This window comes from Prinia subflava, chromosome 19 (genome assembly GCF_021018805.1).
Source record: "Prinia subflava isolate CZ2003 ecotype Zambia chromosome 19, Cam_Psub_1.2, whole genome shotgun sequence".
NCBI lineage: Eukaryota > Metazoa > Chordata > Aves > Passeriformes > Cisticolidae > Prinia > Prinia subflava.
In genome coordinates, this window is record NC_086265.1 from 304,814 (window position 1) to 325,799 (window position 20,986).

At 46.8% G+C, this 20,986-nt stretch overlaps 1 protein-coding gene across 8 annotated transcripts in view; it reads right to left on the reverse strand.

Moving 5' to 3' along the window:
- ADGRD1 (adhesion G protein-coupled receptor D1) overlaps positions 1-20,986 on the reverse strand; it is a 116,529-nt gene that overhangs the window by 22,155 nt on the left and 73,388 nt on the right. For 7 of the 8 annotated variants that reach the window (XR_010082673.1, XR_010082672.1, XM_063415596.1 and 4 more), the window contains 5 exons: positions 18,164-18,275; positions 12,543-12,696; positions 9,985-10,051; positions 9,005-9,071; positions 4,493-4,584 (listed from right to left, as the gene is read on the reverse strand). Coding sequence is in view for 6 of the 8 variants with exons in the window: in XM_063415596.1 (XP_063271666.1) it covers positions 4,493-4,584; positions 9,005-9,071; positions 9,985-10,051; positions 12,543-12,696; positions 18,164-18,275 (492 nt within the window). In the remaining 2 variants the exon portion in view is untranslated. The remainder of the gene's footprint in view (positions 1-4,492; positions 4,585-9,004; positions 9,072-9,984; positions 10,052-12,542; positions 12,697-18,163; positions 18,276-20,986) is intronic. The other variant, XM_063415600.1, reaches the window with a different exon arrangement.

Here is a 20,986-nt window from a genome sequence, read left to right on the forward strand (position 1 = left end):
TGTCTCTAAAAAAAGAATGGATAATTCAAACAAATGCTCTATGTATGCATTTAAATGTTTCAAGGTACTAGATTCAGCATTCTATAAACTAAAACATTTAAATTAGTTTTTTGGCAGAAAATCTGTTCCCTGGATGCAAACATTCCCATTAAGCCACAACTGAGTTATTGCTCAAAATTATTTTGCTGAGAGTCAATAGCTAATCCTCTGATAAAAGGTTCAGGAATAATCAATCACAACTAAAGGAAAAGTTCAGATTCTATACATGTGTTCAATATGCTCCAAAAACAATACAAAATGCATGTTCTTAGATAAATTCAAGTAATAAATAGGAGATGATAATAATTCTTTGCTCAGCTCTTTCCAGTAAACTGCTCCTGCAGAATTAAAGGTTCAGGCACTAAACGAAGTAGCTATTTTCATACACATAAAAAAATTACTACAGTGACCAAATACTTACTGTTTAGACTGTCACAGGAGTCTAGTATGCTTTAATTAGTGTCTCTGATCATAAACTGTTTAATTGTATTCATTTTGCCCTAAATTACTGGGTGTTTTGTAGTTTATGATTCATAAAAGCTTAATCTTTTATGTTGCTTCTTAAATTCATTTTAGGGGCGCTATTTTTATTTATTTTAAACAAACAAATGAGCACACCAGTGGCAGTGAAAGCAAAGAAGATGCTCAGCAGGATGTTCTCTGGTGTCCCCTCTGTGACAAGCAACCTCTGAACCTGGAGAGATCGATAAGCCAAGGCTTGTTCTGGGGCAAATGTGAATGGGGAAGATGAATAATGAATTTTATGACACTAAAAGGAATTTTGTTCACAACTTTCTTTTCTGTTTTGGCTTTTAAAGCTGAAGTTTGTCAGATGCTGCCTTCCGAGCAGAGCACTGGCTCACATTCTGCACATTCTGCAGTCACGTTTGAGTCAGCATTTGAGAGGACCTGTTGCCATATGGAAAATCAGGAACAATTACTCTAAATAATTACATCAGTTTATTGCTGTTTGTTGCCAAGAGAAACAAGCCTTGTTGGTAATATCCGCTTGCACTGCCAAGTAACTTAATTTTTCAGAAACTAAACATGCTCCAGCACTAGCACTTCTCTAGCAATAAACACCCTTTCTAACTGATACCATCATGACTCAAAATGCATCTTTGCTCTCAGGATTTCCTGAGGTGATCTCTGCTCAGTTACGGGCTGAGTCACCACACCTGGCTGGAGATGTGCAGGAACAGTGTCTGAGTACAACCCCTCGGCCTGGCCTTCCCTCGCCCCCGGGGAGAAATCCGGGCCTTTAGGGCAAGTGAGAGGAACATTTAACAGACATCAGCGGCAGCAGGAGCCATTTCTGACTGGACCAGAGTGCAGTGGGCACGGAGTCAGCTTTACTGAGCTCAGGAGGAGCTCAGGAGGACAGGGGGACACTGCCAGGGCAGGTCCTCTCCTCTCCAGGCTGCCAGCAGCCACGGGATTTAGTCCTTGTCAGTGTGATTAAACTTTTCCTTTGGCAGCAGAGCCTGGCCAGAGGTGAGCCTGAGGAGGAGCCTGCTCTGTGGAAGCTGCAGCCTGGGATTTTCAGTCTACAGCAGCTGCTTGGGTTTGATCTCAGCAACGTCCACAGGTGTGAGGCCACTCAGCAGGTGCTTGTAGCCTGATGTGAGTGCTGGCCTGAGCCACCAAGGAAAGAGGTGGCCCTGGCACCTCCTGCTCCTGCCACAGCCGCTTTGCCCATTGCTGCCAGGCCCTCAGTCCATTATCCCTGTGCTGGCTGACCCTGCTGGTTCACTGCTGCCATCTCACGTGCTGCAGACAACACCTCTGTCTCACCCTGCTGTCCACTACATTTCATCCCAGCTTGAAAAGACAGCACTGCACTCCCTCTTTTGTTCTGCCTCAGGTTTATTGCACTGACACGTTCCCCTGCACAGCTCCTTGCCCTGCAGCTCTCGTTTTCTGCCCTGGCTTTCTGAAACCACAGCACAGCTCTAAAGGAGCCACCTCTCCTCAGGTCCCCCTGGCTGCTGCTGCAGCTGTGGTCCCAAAGCTTCCCTGCCTCACCGGATCACGCCTGCCACTCTCAGCAGCTTGGGTTTGTGAGGAATCCCTCCTGCCACAGCCCAGCTCTGCCCACAGCCAATATCAATGAGCAGTACAATACTGCTCATATCAATGTGCAGCACCCAGGGGTGCCTGGCAGCCCCTCCGTTTGAGGCCCATGGCACACAAAGCATTCCACAGCCTTCAGTGATTCCTCCCTAAGCCAGCTCAACTTGTTGATTCAAAAACTGCCTTGCAGTCCTTCCTCACAGAACCCACGGAGCCTCTCTGCTGTTCTGGTTTCTCTGTGTTTGTCACAGATTGGTTTTGCAGTGCTTTCCCCCCCTGGGTAAACAGCCCTTACTCAGCTGCAGGAGCGCTTGGAGCCGTGGGGATTCACACCGTGAAAAACACTTCCCGTGCACCTGTCTGGTCAGAGCCCTGCTTTGCCTTGTTCTCCTCTTTTTTGGAAAATACACAGAAGGATTTCACACTAGACATAAAAGCCCAGTGCTACAAAGCCTTTATAATGATCTTTCTTCCAACAGACCAGTTACTTTCTCCCTGACATCCTCTGTACATAAAACTCTTATTCATCATGCCTCACTGCTATATAAATCAGGGTATAAACACTTCCCAAGATCTGATTTGAACATGTATTTATGCTCTTCTCATTTCAAACTTCCTTTGAGGACCCATTTCTGTAATGGTATCTACAGAACAATTCTCTACATTCTGTTTACCTTCTATTGCATTTTGTTGAGTTGATTTAGTTCTGTGAGGAATGCTGTTCTATCAGAGCATATTTCCACTTAATAATTTCATGGTGCAAGTTTTCAGATATATCAGCCCTCTGATAATTTTTCTCCACTTTTCTCCTGTAACTTTTGTTAGGTCAAATCCTGGAACAGTAACATGAAAGTGACTTGGCACAAAGAGCATCTCTTAGCCAGGGTACCTGGAGAAGTCATTTTCAGTAGAGTTACACCATCCAAATCTACAGCTGATAATATCTGGGCTAAGAGCATACACTCCTCATTAAAGACATTACATCTTATTCCTAGACCAATCATTCATAAATCAATTTACTTATGTGCACACACAGAGTTCCAAAACCCCAATATGCGTTAGTGTGCAGGGCGTGTGTGCGCTGAATCAATTCCCTGCAGTGCAGCCAAATGTCCAGGGACATGCAGCAATCTCTGTAGCTGCTCTTGTGCTCGTGGAGTTGTGTCTTTGTCTTCATATTTCTAATAGTGCATTACAGTTGGCATTGACAACATACAGTTATTTGCTTCCTAAGTTTCTGTATTTCCTTTGTGTCTCTGAAGGTCACAGGAACTCAGCCAAACCTGAAGCAGTCATTTTAATTCCCAGGCTTCTCATTTCACTACAGTGTAATTATCTTATGGATTTTTGTGTAGACTTATTTACTGTTTTTCTTTTCCTGTTGGATAAGTGTACAATAACTAAACTAACTTCAATTAGGTAACTGTCACCAATATTTAAAACTTAATGACATTTTCAAAATTACATAAGTAATCCAAGCATAAAAATTATTCTTTATAATACCATTTCAGAACAGTGGCACCAAACCCTTATCATACAATAACCTGTGCCTCAGAAACATTAAACACAAGCTGTCACCACATTTTTCTTCATCTAAGTTCCATATTCTTTTATTTATATACAGTGTCATTTCTCTATTTGGACTAAAGCATCTTTAGGAGATACAAAATGGAATATTCAACATCTTAATTTAGCCTTGATATATTAAATTATCTTCTTAGCTACACTCATGTAATCTCTCTCTATATTTCAGAAATCAGAATTTGTCCTTGTATATTCAGAGGCAGCTTTGTGTCTGCCTTACATTTCCCCTCAGGACTTGCTGGTGCTATTTTAAAGATGATTCACTTTCAGAGGCCACCACCCCAAGAGGCTCCAGGCCCTATGATATAAAGATCTGCTTGAATTCAGGCACAAATTTAAATCCAGTGTAAGTCTGTGTGCTTTGCAGTGTCAAGAGAGTCTTAAAGATAAGCGTATGGCCAAATATTGTACTGAACTGGGGCTAGGAACAAGGTCTGTCCTCAGAAGGAGCAGGAGAGTTGCAATAACCCAGTACAGATTAATGAAGCTCTGTGAAATTCAGCTTTTGACTACAGCAGGAAGAGGAAAGTCTCCATTAATAAAAGGGAAAATAATGAATCAGCAGATGCTGGAGACTGCAATAGGCAGGGAAACACTTCAGCTCCTGCTGAACCACAGGTTTCACCCTGTGCAGCATTCAGCTTTAATAAAATATAGGTTAACTGGCTGCATTCTGTGGAGGGACACCTACCAGGAGTTGCTTTTTACAAGAGGAATGATGACGGTGTTCTGGGAGAAGTACATGGTACAACATTGCTCGTGTGAGATTGTTATAACTTCAATGAGAAAAACTTACTTGAAGGCGTTGGCATCTCCATGGACCTTGTAGTTGTCTGCACTGATCCTGGAGATGACTCTTGTGACAGCGATGAGGATGCCAATATTGACCTGCAGGAGAAGGAGAAGGAGAAGGAGCAGGGCTCTGTGAGGAGAGCAGGAGAAGGAGCAGGAGCAGGGCTCGGTGAGGAGAGCAGGAGAAGGAGCAGGAGCAGGGCTCGGTGAGGAGAGCAGGAGCAGGAGAAGGAGCAGGGCTCGGTGAGGAGAGCAGGAGAAGGAGCAGGAGCAGGGCTCGGTGAGGAGAGCAGGAGAAGGAGCAGGAGCAGGGCTCGGTGAGGAGAGCAGGAGAAGGAGCAGGAGCAGGGCTCGGTGAGGAGAGCAGGAGAAGGAGCAGGAGCAGGGCTCTGTGAGGAGAGCAGGAGAAGGAGCAGGAGCAGGGCTCGGTGAGCAGAGCGAGTCCCGGCTGCGTGTGAGGCGCAGCTGCCCTGGGGGATTGCACAGACACACAGGGAGCAGGGGCTTTGTGTTGGCTTCGTTTGGCAAAGCAGCTTTGCACGGCTGGGCTGGCGGGGTTTGCCCGTGCCAGTGACTTCCACCCCCACAGGGGGAAGCTCTTGCTTTTCTCTTTCCTTCAGGACAGGCCGGGAAGGGTGCCCTGCCTCACAGCCAGGGTGCTCAGGATCCCGCTGCACAGACAAACACCTGATGGTGAATAAATACCCTGCCAGCCGACAAACCAGAGAATGCAGGGACGTCCTCGGGTAACGCCTGCATTCTCTTTGGGTTTGTGCTCCGTGTGCACAGACTTCAGAGAGCACTTTCCTGCCACACCTCAGGGCGTGCAGGGGCTGTTTCTTACCAAAGCCTGCTTAAAATTTAGGCACAAGACTATTTTAAAGGAGCAATGAGAAAAATATGTTAAATCTGATCCCTGCTCTTCAAGGGCTCCACTCTTTTTGATGTCAGGTCCAGCAGAAACATCAATAAAATGAAAAGAATTCCCAACAGAAAAGTAGGAAATCTTGAAAAGACTAACAGTGAAAATGTTCAACAAAAGAAAGTTTGTGCTGGAGTCACAGGTGAAGGAAGAAGAAAATCTTCATCACTTAAAGGAAATGTGGCAAAGACTGTCTTGCTGTGCAAAGACTTTGGGTTTAAAGAAAAAAAAAGGTAGACAATGTGAGGGTGAAAGACATATTTCCCCCTTCCTGACCAAAGCTGCACATCAGCTACAAAGCATCAAGAACAAGGGTAGAACAAAACTATCCTGAACTAAGAACAAAAAGAAAGAGAAGACTTCAAAAAACCTGCTGTTCCTCAGTTAAAACTCAATTATCATCCTCTACTTTGACATAAATATTCTAATTCTGTGGATGAGAGGGTGAATTAAAGATGTTTAAATTTGATTATAATGATTTCCTTCAGTTTTTTCAAATCTTCTGACCCCTTTTTAATTTTAGGTTTCTAAGGGCAGATCATCATCTGCTGTAGGATCAGAGCATATCTGTAATTGTTCATTTTTGCCGTGGCTCTTGAGTGTATCCAAAGGACATCCAGTGGAACTGCCAGCTCCTCAATAACAAGTGGGCTTGTTCCATCAGCTTTACAGAGATAAGAGGTGAAATTCAATGGTCTTGGGATCATTTTCCCTATTGCTACCAACTCATACTTTTTAAATAACTTCTATAAATCCTTTGAGGAGATAATGAGCATTTTTGAGAAAACCATTTCTGTGCTATACTCGGAGCCTTGCAAACTCTCCCCCGAACTGGACCACCAGGAAAAATACCAATTTACAACTGGTAAAAGCACCAGGGGGCCCTGCCACTGCAGCCCAGGATCCGCTGCTCATTCCCTGCCTGCAGCACAGCCTCTGCTCCGTGCACACAGATGCTTTCCACAGAATTCCCTGAATTCTGCCACTTCTGTGGAAACACACCAAGGCAGCAGATGGGAGATAACAAACAAAGCCTTCTGCCAGAAGTTCTAATGTCTTGTGTCAAAGCTTCAGGTGCTTTGTCAAGTCGTGTTTTTTCCCACTGAAGACACGTCCCAGGGCAGCTTGGGCTGAGCTTAGTCTGGATTGCAAATTAATTGCAAGGATTTTTTGTGAAGCTGCTTTAAGAGGATGATATAGAGGCTTGTGTGCTGTGGTTTGGGGTGTGGGGGAGAGTGACCTTAAAACCTTAAGATGTAGGTAGAAGCCACAAGACCTACATATAGAGGGAACTATTTCCTTCATCATCCCTTGACTCAAACCCCAAGGAAAGGGCATATTTGGTATGGGAATCCATACAGGGCTGGGAGGTGCTGTGAATTACTGCCTAGAAGAGTATGTGAGTGTTTTTCCCCAGTCACACTCCCTCCACATCACCCTGGTTTAGGCTCCATGATGTCTGGACTGTGAGCTGGGCAGGATGGAAGTGGACTGTGTCTGCCTTGTCTCTGGGGAGTGGGAGTTGAAAGGAGCAATCCCCCTCTTTTCTTCACAGCATAATCCTTTTCTTGGCAGAGACACTGTGGATTGAACTAGTCAAAAGCTGCTTTTTGAGAAGTATTTTCAGACTTAGATGCTAGTTTATGCAACTGGTGGCTAATTTGTTATTGAAAGAACACAGGCACACATGCACACACACCAGAGAGTGTTCAGCCCTGTTATTTCCCTGTAGGCACTAACACATTTTTCAGCTGGAATATCCAATGCCCAGAGAGGTAATTTGTCAGCTCACTTGCTGCTATTTTGGGCAGAGCTGGGTTTAGACTATTTAACAAATTGCTCTACGTGGATCAACCTTGTGAGCTCACTCTTTCTCTTTCTGAAAGCATTTGTATCCCTACAAGAACATAATTTGAGCTGCACAAATGTTATATATCATAAGTTAGAGCCAGACAGTTAAACTGTCACTTTCCCTGCCAAGCAGCTGTGCATGCAAATTGTTGGAGGCTGTGCTTGCTCAGGTGAGTGAGCATTTCATGCCTGGCGTGTTCTGGTTACCACCACCCCTGGACAGCAGCCTGGGAAGGTTTGGTGGCACTGCCTGCATCTCATTTGCTCCTTTGGTGCTGAACAGTGGCCAGAAGGGGAGTGCTAACGTGAGGAGGGGATATATGAATATTAGATTAGAGTAATTGCTCTCCAATCATCAATACCTTTGAATGTAAACTCACAGAAGTTCAGGGTATACCTTCTGATTGCCAAATAGTTACAGAGGTATGCAATGGTAAACACTAGTTATATGTACATGGATATATTCCTTCCTTTGGCTTGTGAGCTGGATTTGTGGGAGTTTTCTGTGTGATGAAACCTGGGCAAGTTTCTCTGTGTTTCTTTTTAAATGTCCATGCCTCTAAAAATCTGTGTAAAGCTTTGAGCCTAACCTGGTTTCACTGATCAGTGAGTCTATTGCATCTTCAGGCTTTCAGTCTGACATTAGAGCCTGCAGAAAACATTTAGATAACCTGGTCAGTAACAGTATCAGAAACAGCGCTCAAGAGGTGCTGATTTCACACAGCTCTCTGCACACCCTCCTGACTCCTTCAGTAATCACAGTGCAGATACAGCTCACTGCAATTTAGTGTGTGAGCATCATTAACTGCCCTGGAGTGTCCCTGTGCCAACGCTGGGGCCCTGACCCTGCACCCTGCCCTGGAAAGCTGCAGCTCACTGGAGCTGGAGCTCACTGCAGCTGGAGCTGGCACAGGGCTGTGGCAGCCCTGGACCCAGCAAACTCACCTGGACCCAGCAAACTCACCTGGACCCAGCAAACTCACCTGGACCCAGAAAACTCAGCTGAACCCAGCAAACTCACCTGGACCCAGCAAACTCACCTGGACCCAGCAAACTCAGCTGAACCCAGCAAACTCAGCTGGACCCAGCAAACTCACCTGGACCCAGCAAACTCACCTGGACCCAGAAAACTCACCTGGACCCAGCAAACTCACCTGGACCCAGCAAACTCAGCTGGACCCAGCAAACTCACCTGAGCAGCCCTGCCCTCCCTGCCAGCAAGCCAAACCCCAGGGGACAAGAAGGGCTTCCTGAGCGCCGTAGGGACACAGGTGTGGGGCAGCCCGGTGCCCCCCGGCCCTGAAGGCTGACAGCTCCCAGCCTGTCCCTGCTGCTGGCTCTGCTCTGCTGGGGACCATCTCCACTGGGGACACTCACAAGGGCTTCCAGCTCCCCTGGTGGATGTGAAACACAAAGCTCAGAGCCTGTTCTTTTGGGGGCTCTTTCTGAGAACTGCTGAAACTCCCAAGCACTTGGTATCACCTGGTTATTAATGACCCCAGCAGGGCTGTCCCACTATTTTAGGTCCTATCTTTGACTTGAATAATGAAATTAACAGTGTGACAATTAATGTGCATAAACTAATACACACCCATGCACATAGAAATTCAGAGCAGGAACCAAGAACTTCTGGAGAACTGAGGGCTGCTGTTTCACTGGGCTGGCACAAGGTGAGCCCAGGCCGTGAGCCAGGGCTGCTGGGGCCTGGCACAGACAAGGAGCAGCAGCTGTGGTTGTACCTACCAGGATGACAAACATGGCTGGCGCCACAAAAGCCCAGACTGCTCCATTCTCCAGTGAAAGCCAGCAGCTGCAGGGGAAAATCAGAGTTGTTTCAGAGGAAACACACAGTCATTTAATTAGTAATGTTATTAATTAAAAAAAATTCAACTTATAAAACAACTAAAAGACAGTGCAAAAAGACTGATGGATTTTGAAAGCAAGGGATGTGATAGCACATCAGGAAAAAGCTCCTTTTCCCCTCACGCTCGGGGCATCCAGGGTGGGACCTCATGTGGGTTTGTCACAGTCAGGACACCTCTCTGCCCAGCCCACCTTCACAGGAGGACAAGGATGGGAGGGGAGGGAGGGTTTTATTTGCAGTTTGCTGTCCTGTGTCCTCGGCCACAGGCAGTCGTTTCAGTGCTGGAGCACTGGGAAATCCTCCCTGGAGTGAATCTGCCTCCTTGCAGCCAGAGACAAACGGGGCCCTCCCTGCCCCTGCTGGCTGGTGGGGAAGGGCTGGCAAACACACTCAGCCTTGCCACATGTGAAATTATTTTAGGATTAAATCCTATGGTGTTCTTTCAGATAAATTTGCTCTTCTTTTCCTAGATTAGAAAGGAAGTTAATTTTCCAAGTTTTGGACATTATCCATTCGAGATTTCAGGCTTGTAACTGCAGTTTTCTTCAGAAGATTGAACATTTTTAATCAATGATTACTCTCACTTTGGTGCAAATTTCCCCCCTGAGAAGGGAGCTCACTGAGGAGCTCTTCAGTTGAAAGCAGGAAGAACATCTCAGGAGCTTTTTGTGCATTATCTCTGTGAAAACTTGAGGCTTCTGTGTTTAACATGCCTACACAAGTCATCCCTTTGCAGACTCTCTCCCCTGCTCCTCAGGAGGATCTTGCAGCACCACAGCCCAGTTAACACATTTACAAGTTTCCTCCACATCAGATCTTCATCCTTATTGCACCTGCAGGGAGGGTTTTTCATACTCACTTGCCACGTTCTCCATAGCTGTCCAGGGACGACGTTGCAGAAATGACACAGATCACCAGTGGGCAGCCTGCAGAGAGGCAGATGCAGTGGAAATGTTAGGAATAAAAGCACAGCTTCCAGTAAGCCCTGCTAAATTTTGTATGAACAGAATAGCTCAGAGTCATTTTCAAATTAAGTCTAACTTGACATCTTCCTGCTTAATCCAACATGTTTTAATCAACTGATGTCAGAAAAACAAAATTACTTTTTAATAAAGTACTAGTTAAACTGTTAAACTGAATCAGTGCTGATTTCCTTGGGAATCACAGAGCTCTTTAAGTCTGGTTTTGGTTTATGGAATTTCTGCCTCTTGCTATCCAAGCAGTGATACCATGTGAAGCAATATCAGCCTTATTTTAACCACTTTCCTCCAAGTAAGCGCTCAAGAATTCAGAACAACTTAGGCAGGAGAGCAGAGTTTCTCACAGGGGTGCACGAATAGCAGGTGAGAGGACAAGAGTGGTGACATTTGGTTATCAAAATTACACAAATTATACAGAGGCAGTTCTGCTCCTGGTGCCACTGGAATTACAGGAATTACAGGAATACTCAGAGGCAGTTCTGCTCCTGGTGCCACAGGAATTACAGGAATTACAGGAATACTCAGAGGCAGTTCTGCTCCTGGTGCCACTGGAATTACAGGAATTACACGAATACTCAGAGGCAGTTCTGCTCCTGATCCACAGGAATTACAGGAATTACAGGAATACTCAGAGGCAGTTCTGCTCCTGGTGCCACAGGAATTACAGGAATTACAGGAATACTCAGAGGCAGTTCTGCTCCTGGTGTTGGAGCTGCTCTGGGCCCAGCTCATTCCAGGCCAGGAGCTGCAGAGGAGGCAGGGGGTTTATTGCCAGCAGTAAAGCCCATCCCTTCACATATTAAATGATGGCCTGCTAATTCCTGTGTGATTTAATAAAATGTGAAGGTCTGAGCTGTTATCATCTTACAGAATTTAATAAACAGGTCCCAGACAGAGTATTGGACATGATAGCTTAAAGTTTCAATTTTCTTTTTAATTCTGTAGGTTTCTGAGGGTTTTACAAAATTCTCTGACAGGCAATTTCTGCTTAATTTTACCACTATCATCCTCACAAACTGTGTAAAGTTTTCCAGTACTGGCAGAAATATCATTTTTGGAAGAAGTATTTTCATTCTTTCATAACTGCAGCTGGAAGCATATTTATAAATATTTATATATTGATATGAATATATTTTCATAAATATGGGATATACTCAGTAGTTAGGAAGAATTGTATTTTGAAAGCCTCTATACATGAAGCTTTTTTTTTTTTTTTTTTGTCTTCTATACATGAAAAAACCCCAAAGAACAAAAAAACCTCCAGGCTGTAGAAACTCTGTGGCAGACAATTCAAAGCAATTTTAGGACATCAATTTTAAAAGGCTAAATATGTCACTTATTGAGAAGGATGAAGCATTAGACACAAATGAAAGTGTACTTCCCTCAATGATGAAAAGACCTACTTTGCTTGATGGGGAAGAGTATTTTCTCCCTTTTATATTGAGGAAGTTCATTTTCTATGATTTTTTTTCTGCAGTGTTACATCAGATCTGGGCAGAAGTCTGGGGCTACATCAACTAACAGCAAATAATGGAATTTATGTCTTTTGACAGCTCAGAACAACATCTTCACTCTGTGAGAGTTTCTAGAGGGAGGAAACTGCCTGAAATGGGGAAACATCCAGTACCACAAGCCCTGTCACCAGCATCCCACAAATGGTGGGGCCAAAAGCTTTGCTACAACAACCTCTGCCTGATATGCTGAATCACCAAGGCAAAAAAGCACTTTTGGGATTTTTTTACCCAATCAGTCGATGCCTGGTTTGTCTTTGTGTCTTCTGAATCGCTGCCATTTTACAACAGTAAGCCTTGCACAAAATGCCCCACGAGTGTGATACTCCTGAGCCTGCCACAGGGAGGGCAGAGGAGAAAACTTCCAGCTGCAGCTGGTCCCTCAGCCTGGGGGGCCCTGTCCACAGGGGACTGTGGCCTTTGACACAACTGCTAAGAAGATTTTTAAATGAACGAGGAAAATGCACAAAATAAAAAGGACATACTAAAAATAAGGAAAAGGAGGTTGCCAGGATTTCAAGGCACAAAACAACGAATGAAGTCTTGTGACATTTCTGTGCTGCTGTGCCCATTTTTCATGCATGACTTTGCAGAATACAGATAGAATAAGCCACTGGTGTGAGTTAGAACCAAAAAAAGAACATAGCAGTGTGGTGAGACTTCCCTCCCTCCCTCCTGCCATTGATTTGTAATTCAGGGGCTGATCCAGCCTGGAGAGGTTGTGGCATTCCCTGCAGTGGAATTGGGCTCAAGGACTGCACGTTTTGAAGGCTGATTGCAGTCAGAGAAATTAAGCATTTTCTCATCCAACAGACCTACTCTCGGTAAGGCAAACTGATCATAAGATGACAATTTCAAATATGCTTCTGAATATAATCTTGTCCTATAGTGAGGAGACTTAAAGTAAGCAGCTACTAAATGCTTACCCCATCCAATTCCATAATAATATAAGTGCTTGCTTTCTTCTGACCCAAATACTTTGATCACCATGCTGTAAAGATGAAATCCTTCCACCAGCATCCATGCAAACGCACTCAGGAAGAAAAAATGAAGGAGAATGGCCAGTATCTTGCAAGGCAGCTAAATATAAAGTAAAAATTAATACATTAGTTCTTTGTGATACAGTCACATTGGGTTTCTTTTTTTTTTATTTCTATAGACATTTAGATGCTAAATCACTGAAGTAAAACTGTCTTAAGAAGAAAGCAATAGACAATTTCATTTTTCTACTGCATTTTCAGATAGCTTGAGTAACAAATCCACTTAAAAAAACAAACCAAAACACAAACAAAGCACAAAAAAACCACCACCCTAACATTGCCAAATGTGATGTGGAAATCCAAATGTGTTATTTATTTTTAACAGTAGGAGCAATACAACCAGTAAAATCTGCAAAATATTTAGGGAATCAAAACTGGGAGTCTGCATCTGGCTGCTGAGCCTGTACCTGCTGCCTGCTTCTCCTTGAGCTGCTCCTCTCTGCGATCTTTAGATCTTCCTCTAAGCCTCCGAGCAGCCTGGCTTAGCAAAACTGGAGAACCAAAGCCTTTCCTCTTGCTCACACCTCAGGTGCTCTCCACTGGCCTTTCCTCACTCACTGCTTTTCCCTTTCCTCACTCACTGCTTTTCCCTTTCCTCGCTCACTGCTTTTCCCTTTCCTCGCTCACTGCTTTTCCCTTTCCTCATTCACTGCTTTTCCCTTTCCTCACTCACTGCTTTTCCCTTTCCTCGCTCACTGCTTTTCCCTTTCCTCGCTCACTGCTTTTCCCTTTCCTCACTCACTGCTTTTCCCTTTCCTCATTCACTGCTTTTCCCTTTCCTCGCTCACAGCTTTCGAGGAGGTCTCAGCCCATCACTCAGTGCCTGAGCAGACAGAACCTCGTTTGCTTCCAGAGACAGCTCAAACAGCCCCAGCCCTGAGAGAATCTTGTTTGCTCTGCTTCCAGAGCTCCAACAGCCCCAGCTCTGTCCCACAGCTCGGCCCCAGCTCTGTCCCACAGCTCAGCCCCAGCTCTGTCCCACAGCTCGGCCCCAGCTCTGTCCCACAGCTCAGCCCCAGCTCTGTCCCACAGCTCGGCCCCAGCTCTGTCCCACAGCTCGGCCCCATTCCTGTCCCACAGTCCCATTCCTGTCCCACAGTCCTATTCCTGTCCCACAGTCCCATTCCTGTCCCACAGCCCCATTCCTGTCCCACAGCTCAGCCCCATTCCTGTCCCACAGTCCCATCCCTGTCCCACAGCCCCATTCCTGTCCCACAGCCCCATCCCTGTCCCACAGCCCCATTCCTGTCCCACAGCTCGGTCCCATTCCTGTCCCACAGCTCGGTCCCATTCCTGTCCCACAGCCCCATTCCTGTCCCACAGCCCCATTCCTGTCCCACAGCCCCATCCCTGTCCCACAGCCCCATTCCTGTCCCACAGCTCGGCCCCATCCCTGTCCCACAGCTCGGTCCCATTCCTGTCCCACAGCCCCATTCCTGTCCCACAGCCCCATCCCTGTCCCACAGCTCGGCCCCATTCCTGTCCCACAGCTCGGCCCCATTCCTGTCCCACAGCCCCATTCCTGTCCCACAGCCCCATCCCTGTCCCACAGCTCAGTCCCATTCCTGTCGCACGGTCCCAGCCCTGTCTCCCTCACGTGTGCAGGCTGCTGGTGGTGGCCACTGTGCCCTGCAGCTGTGCCATCCCTTCTGTGGCCCCGCAGAGCTCCCGAGGGGTGCCTGCCTGCAGCCCGGGGCACCGGGAGGATTTTGCCTTCCTCACCCGGGCAGGGGGGGCTGTGCTGGGGCAGGAGCCAGCTCTGCCTCAGGTGTTCGTCCTTAATTCCAATTGTTGTGTGAGCTGAGCTGTGCTGTGCTGGCGTTTTAATTCTTTATGTTGGTTGGGATTTTGTACTCCAATGAAAATTAAAACGTTGGGACTTGGGAGTGTAATGAAAATTGAGGCTTTCCTGTGCTGACTCACTTGGACTAGCGCAAGGACATTCTAATGCAAATCCAATGGGACTGCGTGTATTCAAAAGCAATAAATTTGGGGTTAATTCGTGTAAGTGAGGTCTGTATGTGGTTTAGTATTTCACTAAGTTCAGTGACATATTATTAAACCAGATTAGCTTATTGACAAAAGCTGTAAAAGCCTTTCCAGTTAATTTTATCATAAGGCTATAAAATCCATTTTAATGCCCTTTGATTTCTACCAGAAGATTAGTCCACAAAAATATAAATGAAACATAAAGCTGACTTACAGGCTAGTTCTGTGAAATGGATAATTTCCAACTTTTGAGTATCCAAACAATATGAATCACAAACAGCAGAAAAATAACACAGTGAAGCAGCAGGAGGTTGGTCTGTATATAATTTTGTATAATACCTAGCTGCAGACTTGTACATAAAATCCATAGCAAAGTTGGTGCTCATTATGGTGGTTTTGGAGGGGTTTTTTTAACCTTAATTATTGCTTAGAAGTTACTCTTATATGGCAAAATTGCCTTCTCTAAAAGCACTGAGAAGCTGAGCCTTTGCACACCAAACCCAAGCATGTCTCTCTCGCTGCACCATGTGGAACACCCCACTTTGAGCAGAGCACTCGTAAAAAGGCTGATCTTGTTCCTGCTGTCTTAGAGCTGACAGCTAGAGAGGCTGTGAAAATAGAGAAAGCAGCCCAGCCAGCAGGTCTGTCCTGTTATTGTTGGAGAGAAAGTAAAGCAGGCTTTCAGGAGGGCCTCCCAGAAAATATTTGTCCTTTTTTTTACTGAGAACAGTGTTAAAGCAGATAGGTAACTTTATAGATATATCACAAACAAAAGCAGCTCGTTTCACCTCTCCATTTGGAAGTTTCCAACAATGCCAGGCAGGAGTATTGAGTGAGAAAGAGATAAATACCCTGAACCAGAACTGCAGAGAGTGGAGACATTAGATTTTCTGGTTGTGCTGGAAAAAGCTCAGTGCTGGCCAACACCTTGTACTTCAATTTACATTTTCCTGTGTCTAAATAATATTCCCATTTCCCCCACAAACACACTCAGGTGTTTGGAAAGCTTTAGTAACCTAAAGAACCGTTAATTATTTTAATTGCATGCTGCAGTTTGGGAATCTGTTTTAAAAATGATGCTCTCTAGTCTACAGCAGAGTGAGTAACTAAGACTGCAAACCTCTCTGAAAAAACAAATCTATTGCTGAAAGTCTAAGGGGAAATCACCAGAAGCCATGAGGATAGCACAGGTATCTCAGGGACTGAGCAGTACAGGAAAGGATGCTGTGTACAAAGGTATTTGCTTTTTCTGGAAGAAAGACATCCTGGTTTTGGGAATAATTGCCTTCCTGGAATATGCCATGATCAATTAAGGTTACTGTTTTAGCACTATTGATGATAGGTGTCATTGACCAGCTTTTCTATAAATAAATAAATAAATAAATAGTGTGTGATGGAAGGATTAAATCCTGTTTGTGAAGACAGAGCTTTGTGGTTAAAACCCACTGTCATTCTACAAAAGAAAAATTGCTGTAGAGTGAATTGTAAATCATTAAATAATGCATCTGAAAGTAGCAGGGAATGCAGCATGTCCTGTCTGTAACCAAACCCCAAACATCCCCAGAGACAGCGAGGGGCGAGGACGGGGAGGCTCTGAGCAGCCGTGCAAGGAGGAGATGCCAGCTCAGCCTGGGCACACAGAGGGTCCTGAGCAGGTGAATTGAGGCACTCACAGACCCACAGAGGGTCCTGAGCAGGTGAATTGAGGCACTCACAGACCCACAGAGGGTCCTGAGCAGGTGAATTGAGGCACTCACAGACCCACAGAGGGTCCTGAGCAGGTGAATTGAGGCACTCACAGACCCACAGAGGGTCCTGCAGTGCCAGCCCAGCCGGTGGCACTGAGGGCAGGGGGTACCACAGAGGGTCCTGCAAGGGCACCCACGGCTCAGCACCGGCACGCCCAGCCCGGCAGAGGCGGGGATTACCCACTGGCACCCTCCGGTGTAAATACTGCCTCCCTCTTTTGTAAGCGACCGTTTAGCAGTTCAATTAAAGCTGCAATTAAAGGTGTTTAGGCTGCAGTCAAAGCCACTGAGAACAGGGCTCGGAGCGGGTAAGCACAGGAGACCAAGGAAAGGATGAATCACAACCCCTCCGGATTCCAGGAGGACAAGGCATAAAAGTGAAAGCCCAGCTGACAGTGTTTCCATCACGTTTGTCAGCTTTCAGATCTTTACAGCGTTATCCCATACAATTGCAGCTGTTACAGAGGAGGTAGGGCTAAGAAATGCACGGATCCTGTGAAGCGTTTCATTCCGCAAAGCCTGTGGTGTGAAACAGGTCTCGCTTTCTTGTGCTGCTGTACCCATTTCACCACAGTAGGTTTGGAAGAGGTTTAAGAGAAAATCTGCCCCTGTTAAGCTGCAGCTTGAGCGTCCGCAAGGCTGAGGGAGCAGGCAGGACCCGCGAGTGTGAGCGGGGCACGCAGACAGGGGTGGGTGTCCCTGGGGCTCTGCAGCGCCAGCCCGCCCCAGGAGCAGCCGGGACTGCGGCAGCTCTGCCGGGCTGAGGGGCTGCTGGCCCGGGCAGGGCGTGACGAGGCTTTCACACACCCGCTGAGGGGACTCGGCTGAATTGTCTGGAAATTTGGGATGGATGGAAGAGAAAAACCTGTGAGAATATGACACGCTGTTACGCTGAGTGAACCTTCTATTGCCCTCAAGCCTATGTCCTTTCAACAGGGTTTTAGCTCTCTACTTAAAGAGGATTATTTTCATGCCTGGTTTCTACTGTCTTCAGTTTCATCTTTTGCTGCTCTCCAATGTCTCCATTTCATTTTTCCTTCTAGACCATCCCCTCTCATTTTCTCCCTTGCACATTGCGTGACTCATTCAGGACCCACCTGAATGTTAAACAGCAAAAGAATATGAACTTAGTTTTCCAAAGTGCTTTTAGATCCTCAGGTAATGACTGCCTGTGCAAACCAGACATAACATTTATTTATAAACTTAACAAAAAATCAAGGGATCCCATTTGAGCTGAATATAAATTCAGGTAGCTGTTGTATTGGCAAAATGAACAACATGCAAACCTCGTATTTACTTCTACTAAGAAAAACATCACCACCACCCCCCAAATAATAGAAACCACTGGCTGCTTCTGAAAAATAATGTGGAGCAACAGCCGGTCACAAAAGTAGCCAAGTTTTTACCAGCACAAACACAAAGCACCCTAGAAGTTTATTGTAAAATCAGGTTTTGTTTCTGGTCTTCAGATGGAACTTTCCATCAAAGACCTTACGTTACTTTAAATTGCATTTTTTAAAATTAACAGTGGAAAGAAATCGGCTTTACTGGTATGTGATACTGTTAACTTGGCCTGTTTGCCTTAATCTAACCCAGCTGTTTTAGATGCCAGTTTTAATGGTTTAGATCCTGGTACTCTGCCTAAGGAATTGCCCCCTGTAGTAGGATGGCACTTTTGGTGAAGGCATGTTAAAAACAGACCTCACGTGGGAGGAACTTTCCTGCCCGTGGCACGAGCCCCCCTCCAGCAGCACCCCCGGTGGCACTCACGGTGGCGGGGCTGAGCTGGAAGCTGGTGAGCAGCAGGACCTGGGCCAGCAGCACGGCACAGGACAGGTTGGCGTGGATGTGGTAGCGCTGGTTGCGGATGGTGCTGACAGACCTGCGGGACACACAGACACCTGAGCACACACCTGCAGGACACACAGACACCTGAGCACAGACCTGCGGGACACACAGACACCTGAGCACACACCTGCAGGACACACAGACACCTGAGCACACACCTGCGGGACACACAGACACCTCAGCACACACCTGCGGGACACACAGACACCTGAGCACACACCTGCGGGACACACAGACACCTGAGCACAGACCTGCGGGACACACAGACACCTGAGCACAGACCTGCGGGACACACAGACACCTGAGCACACACCTGCGGGACACACAGACACCTCAGCACAGACCTGCAGGACACACAGACACCTCAGCACACACCTGCGGGACACACAGACACCTCAGCACAGACCTGCAGGACACACAGACACCTGAGCACACACCTGCGGGACACACAGACACCTGAGCACACACCTGCGGGACACACAGACACCTCAGCACAGACCTGCGGGACACACAGACACCTGAGCACAGACCTGCGGGACACACAGACACCTGAGCACACACCTGCGGGACACACAGACACCTGAGCACACACCTGCGGGACACACAGACACCTGAGCACACACCTGCGGGACACACAGACACCTCAGCACAGACCTGCGGGACACACAGACACCTCAGCACAGACCTGCGGGACACACAGACACCTCAGCACAGACCTGCAGGACACACAGACACCTGAGCGCAGCAGCCTCCCAGGGCACCTCCACTCACGATTTATCAGCAAGCATCTCAACTGCCTTTTTGTTTTGGAGGGGTCACTGCGGTGTCTCTGGGCCTCTCCCTCCCCCGGCACGGGGTGGGACCTGACTGTTCCTGTTCCTTTGGTGTCCTGGTGCTGCCCTGCCGGCAGTGGGGACTGACCGGCACAGGCGCGTTGGTGACCAGGGACAGAACATCAGCAGGGTTTGATCCTGAAGGGTGCTGGGATGCCAAGGAGGTCACACCCGCTCCTCACAGACAGCACATGGCACCTGGCACCGCTCAGCCCTCTCTGTGCCAGAGGTCCTGGGTTTGTTTTGTTGGTATTTGTCGGTATGAGAAATAAGGGAATGTGAAAAGACACTGGTTCCAGTTCTGGTTCACTTCTGAGCACAGGAATGAAAGCTCCATACACAGATGGGCAGTGCCTATCTTGACAGAGACCTGGCTGTGGTTTCAACATAATTTGAACATATCTTTCTTGGCTTTTCAAAAACCAGCTGGAAATCTGACAAGAACAGGCTTTCCTGGAAGTCTGCTGACCTCGTGTTTCTGTTCTCATCCAGAAATAGGAAACAGAAAACAAAAACACTGATCTGAACATCCCAGGCCTTGCCTTTAATTCTGTTCTCTTTAAAAACAAACAGTCCTGGTGATAACAGGTTCCTATTCCAATGCAGCCTGCCTGCTGCACTGCTCTATGTGACAGGAATGAAGAAGGAGATGAGAAGGAGCATCAAGATCCCAAAAAGTAACTCAAAGGATGCTCTGCCTGGTGCCAATGGCTTTCTAATGAGGAGCTGCATGTGCCACAGACTGGGCAGTGTCACCTGGGGGCAGCAGGGCTCACTGCTCTCCCGGGAAGGGGATGGAATAGCAAAGAACTCGCCAGATTCTTCTCCACTTATGTCACAGTCATCTAACACCACATTGCAAAATTTCACTTCAGCTGCTTAATGAGACCCTGCTCTCCAGTGAAAAGATAATCAAATTATTTTAAATTGGCAGTTTGAAGGACGCTGTATGTAGGTGGGGTGCTTCACCCTGTGACAGTCAGCTGGGCCAAGCTCTCTTCCAAGTCTTCTGTTTGCCTCCATTTCCTTGAGGAGCTTTCAGCCCTGCTGCAGCCACACCGCCTCCTTTTGCTCCTTTTCCCTTTCTAAACACTCTACATCCTATTTTGCACTCAGACTAAAATGGAGCAGATCATTCCCCTTAGCCTAAACATGCCACCAGCACAGTGCCAGACAGGCAGAGGTTGGACTTATTTAGAGTGGGTTTTGCCACACGTTACGCCCTTAATCCAAGTATGACCAACGCAGATCTTGAAACTTGGAAATAATATAGGGTCTGGAAAAAAACAAGCACTGCAATCAGTTTACTGGGATTCAGCAAGTCCTTTTCCCTAGAAACTGGCCTCTTAACAGGATGTCCAAAAGACATGCTTAGGCACAGAAAACAAAAATTGAACTCTTAAGTGGGAACAACATGGTTCAGTGTGTGAAAGGAGACAAGAATCCCACTCCTTGCTGTACTCCCACAGTGCTGCACAACCTTGGACCCAGTTGCTTCACCCTTGGTCAGGTTGTCTGGTTTTTATTGAGACACAAACCTTTTTGAAGGCTTTTTTCCAGAAATGTTTGTATCAAGCCCAGCTGGGCCTCAAACTCTTTTGTCACTACTGGACCATAAACAGGAATAAAGGCCCTGAATGCCCTGGGGCAGAAACCTTCCCAGCACAGAGAGCCCTCACAGGGCTGCCCTGCGATGGGCAGGAGATCCAGGGGAGATCCACGAGCCGTGGAGGGGATTTCACTGCTGACACTGTCCTTCAGCACTGAGGGGACACAGAGCTCCAGCCTGATGGAGAACAGCAAGACACTTGAACATAAACGTGGCTCGTGTGAGGTAACTGTATACAAGTTGTGTGAAACTGAAGTCAGGCAGGCAGTGCTGACTGAGACTCCCTTGCTGGTCATTCCTTTC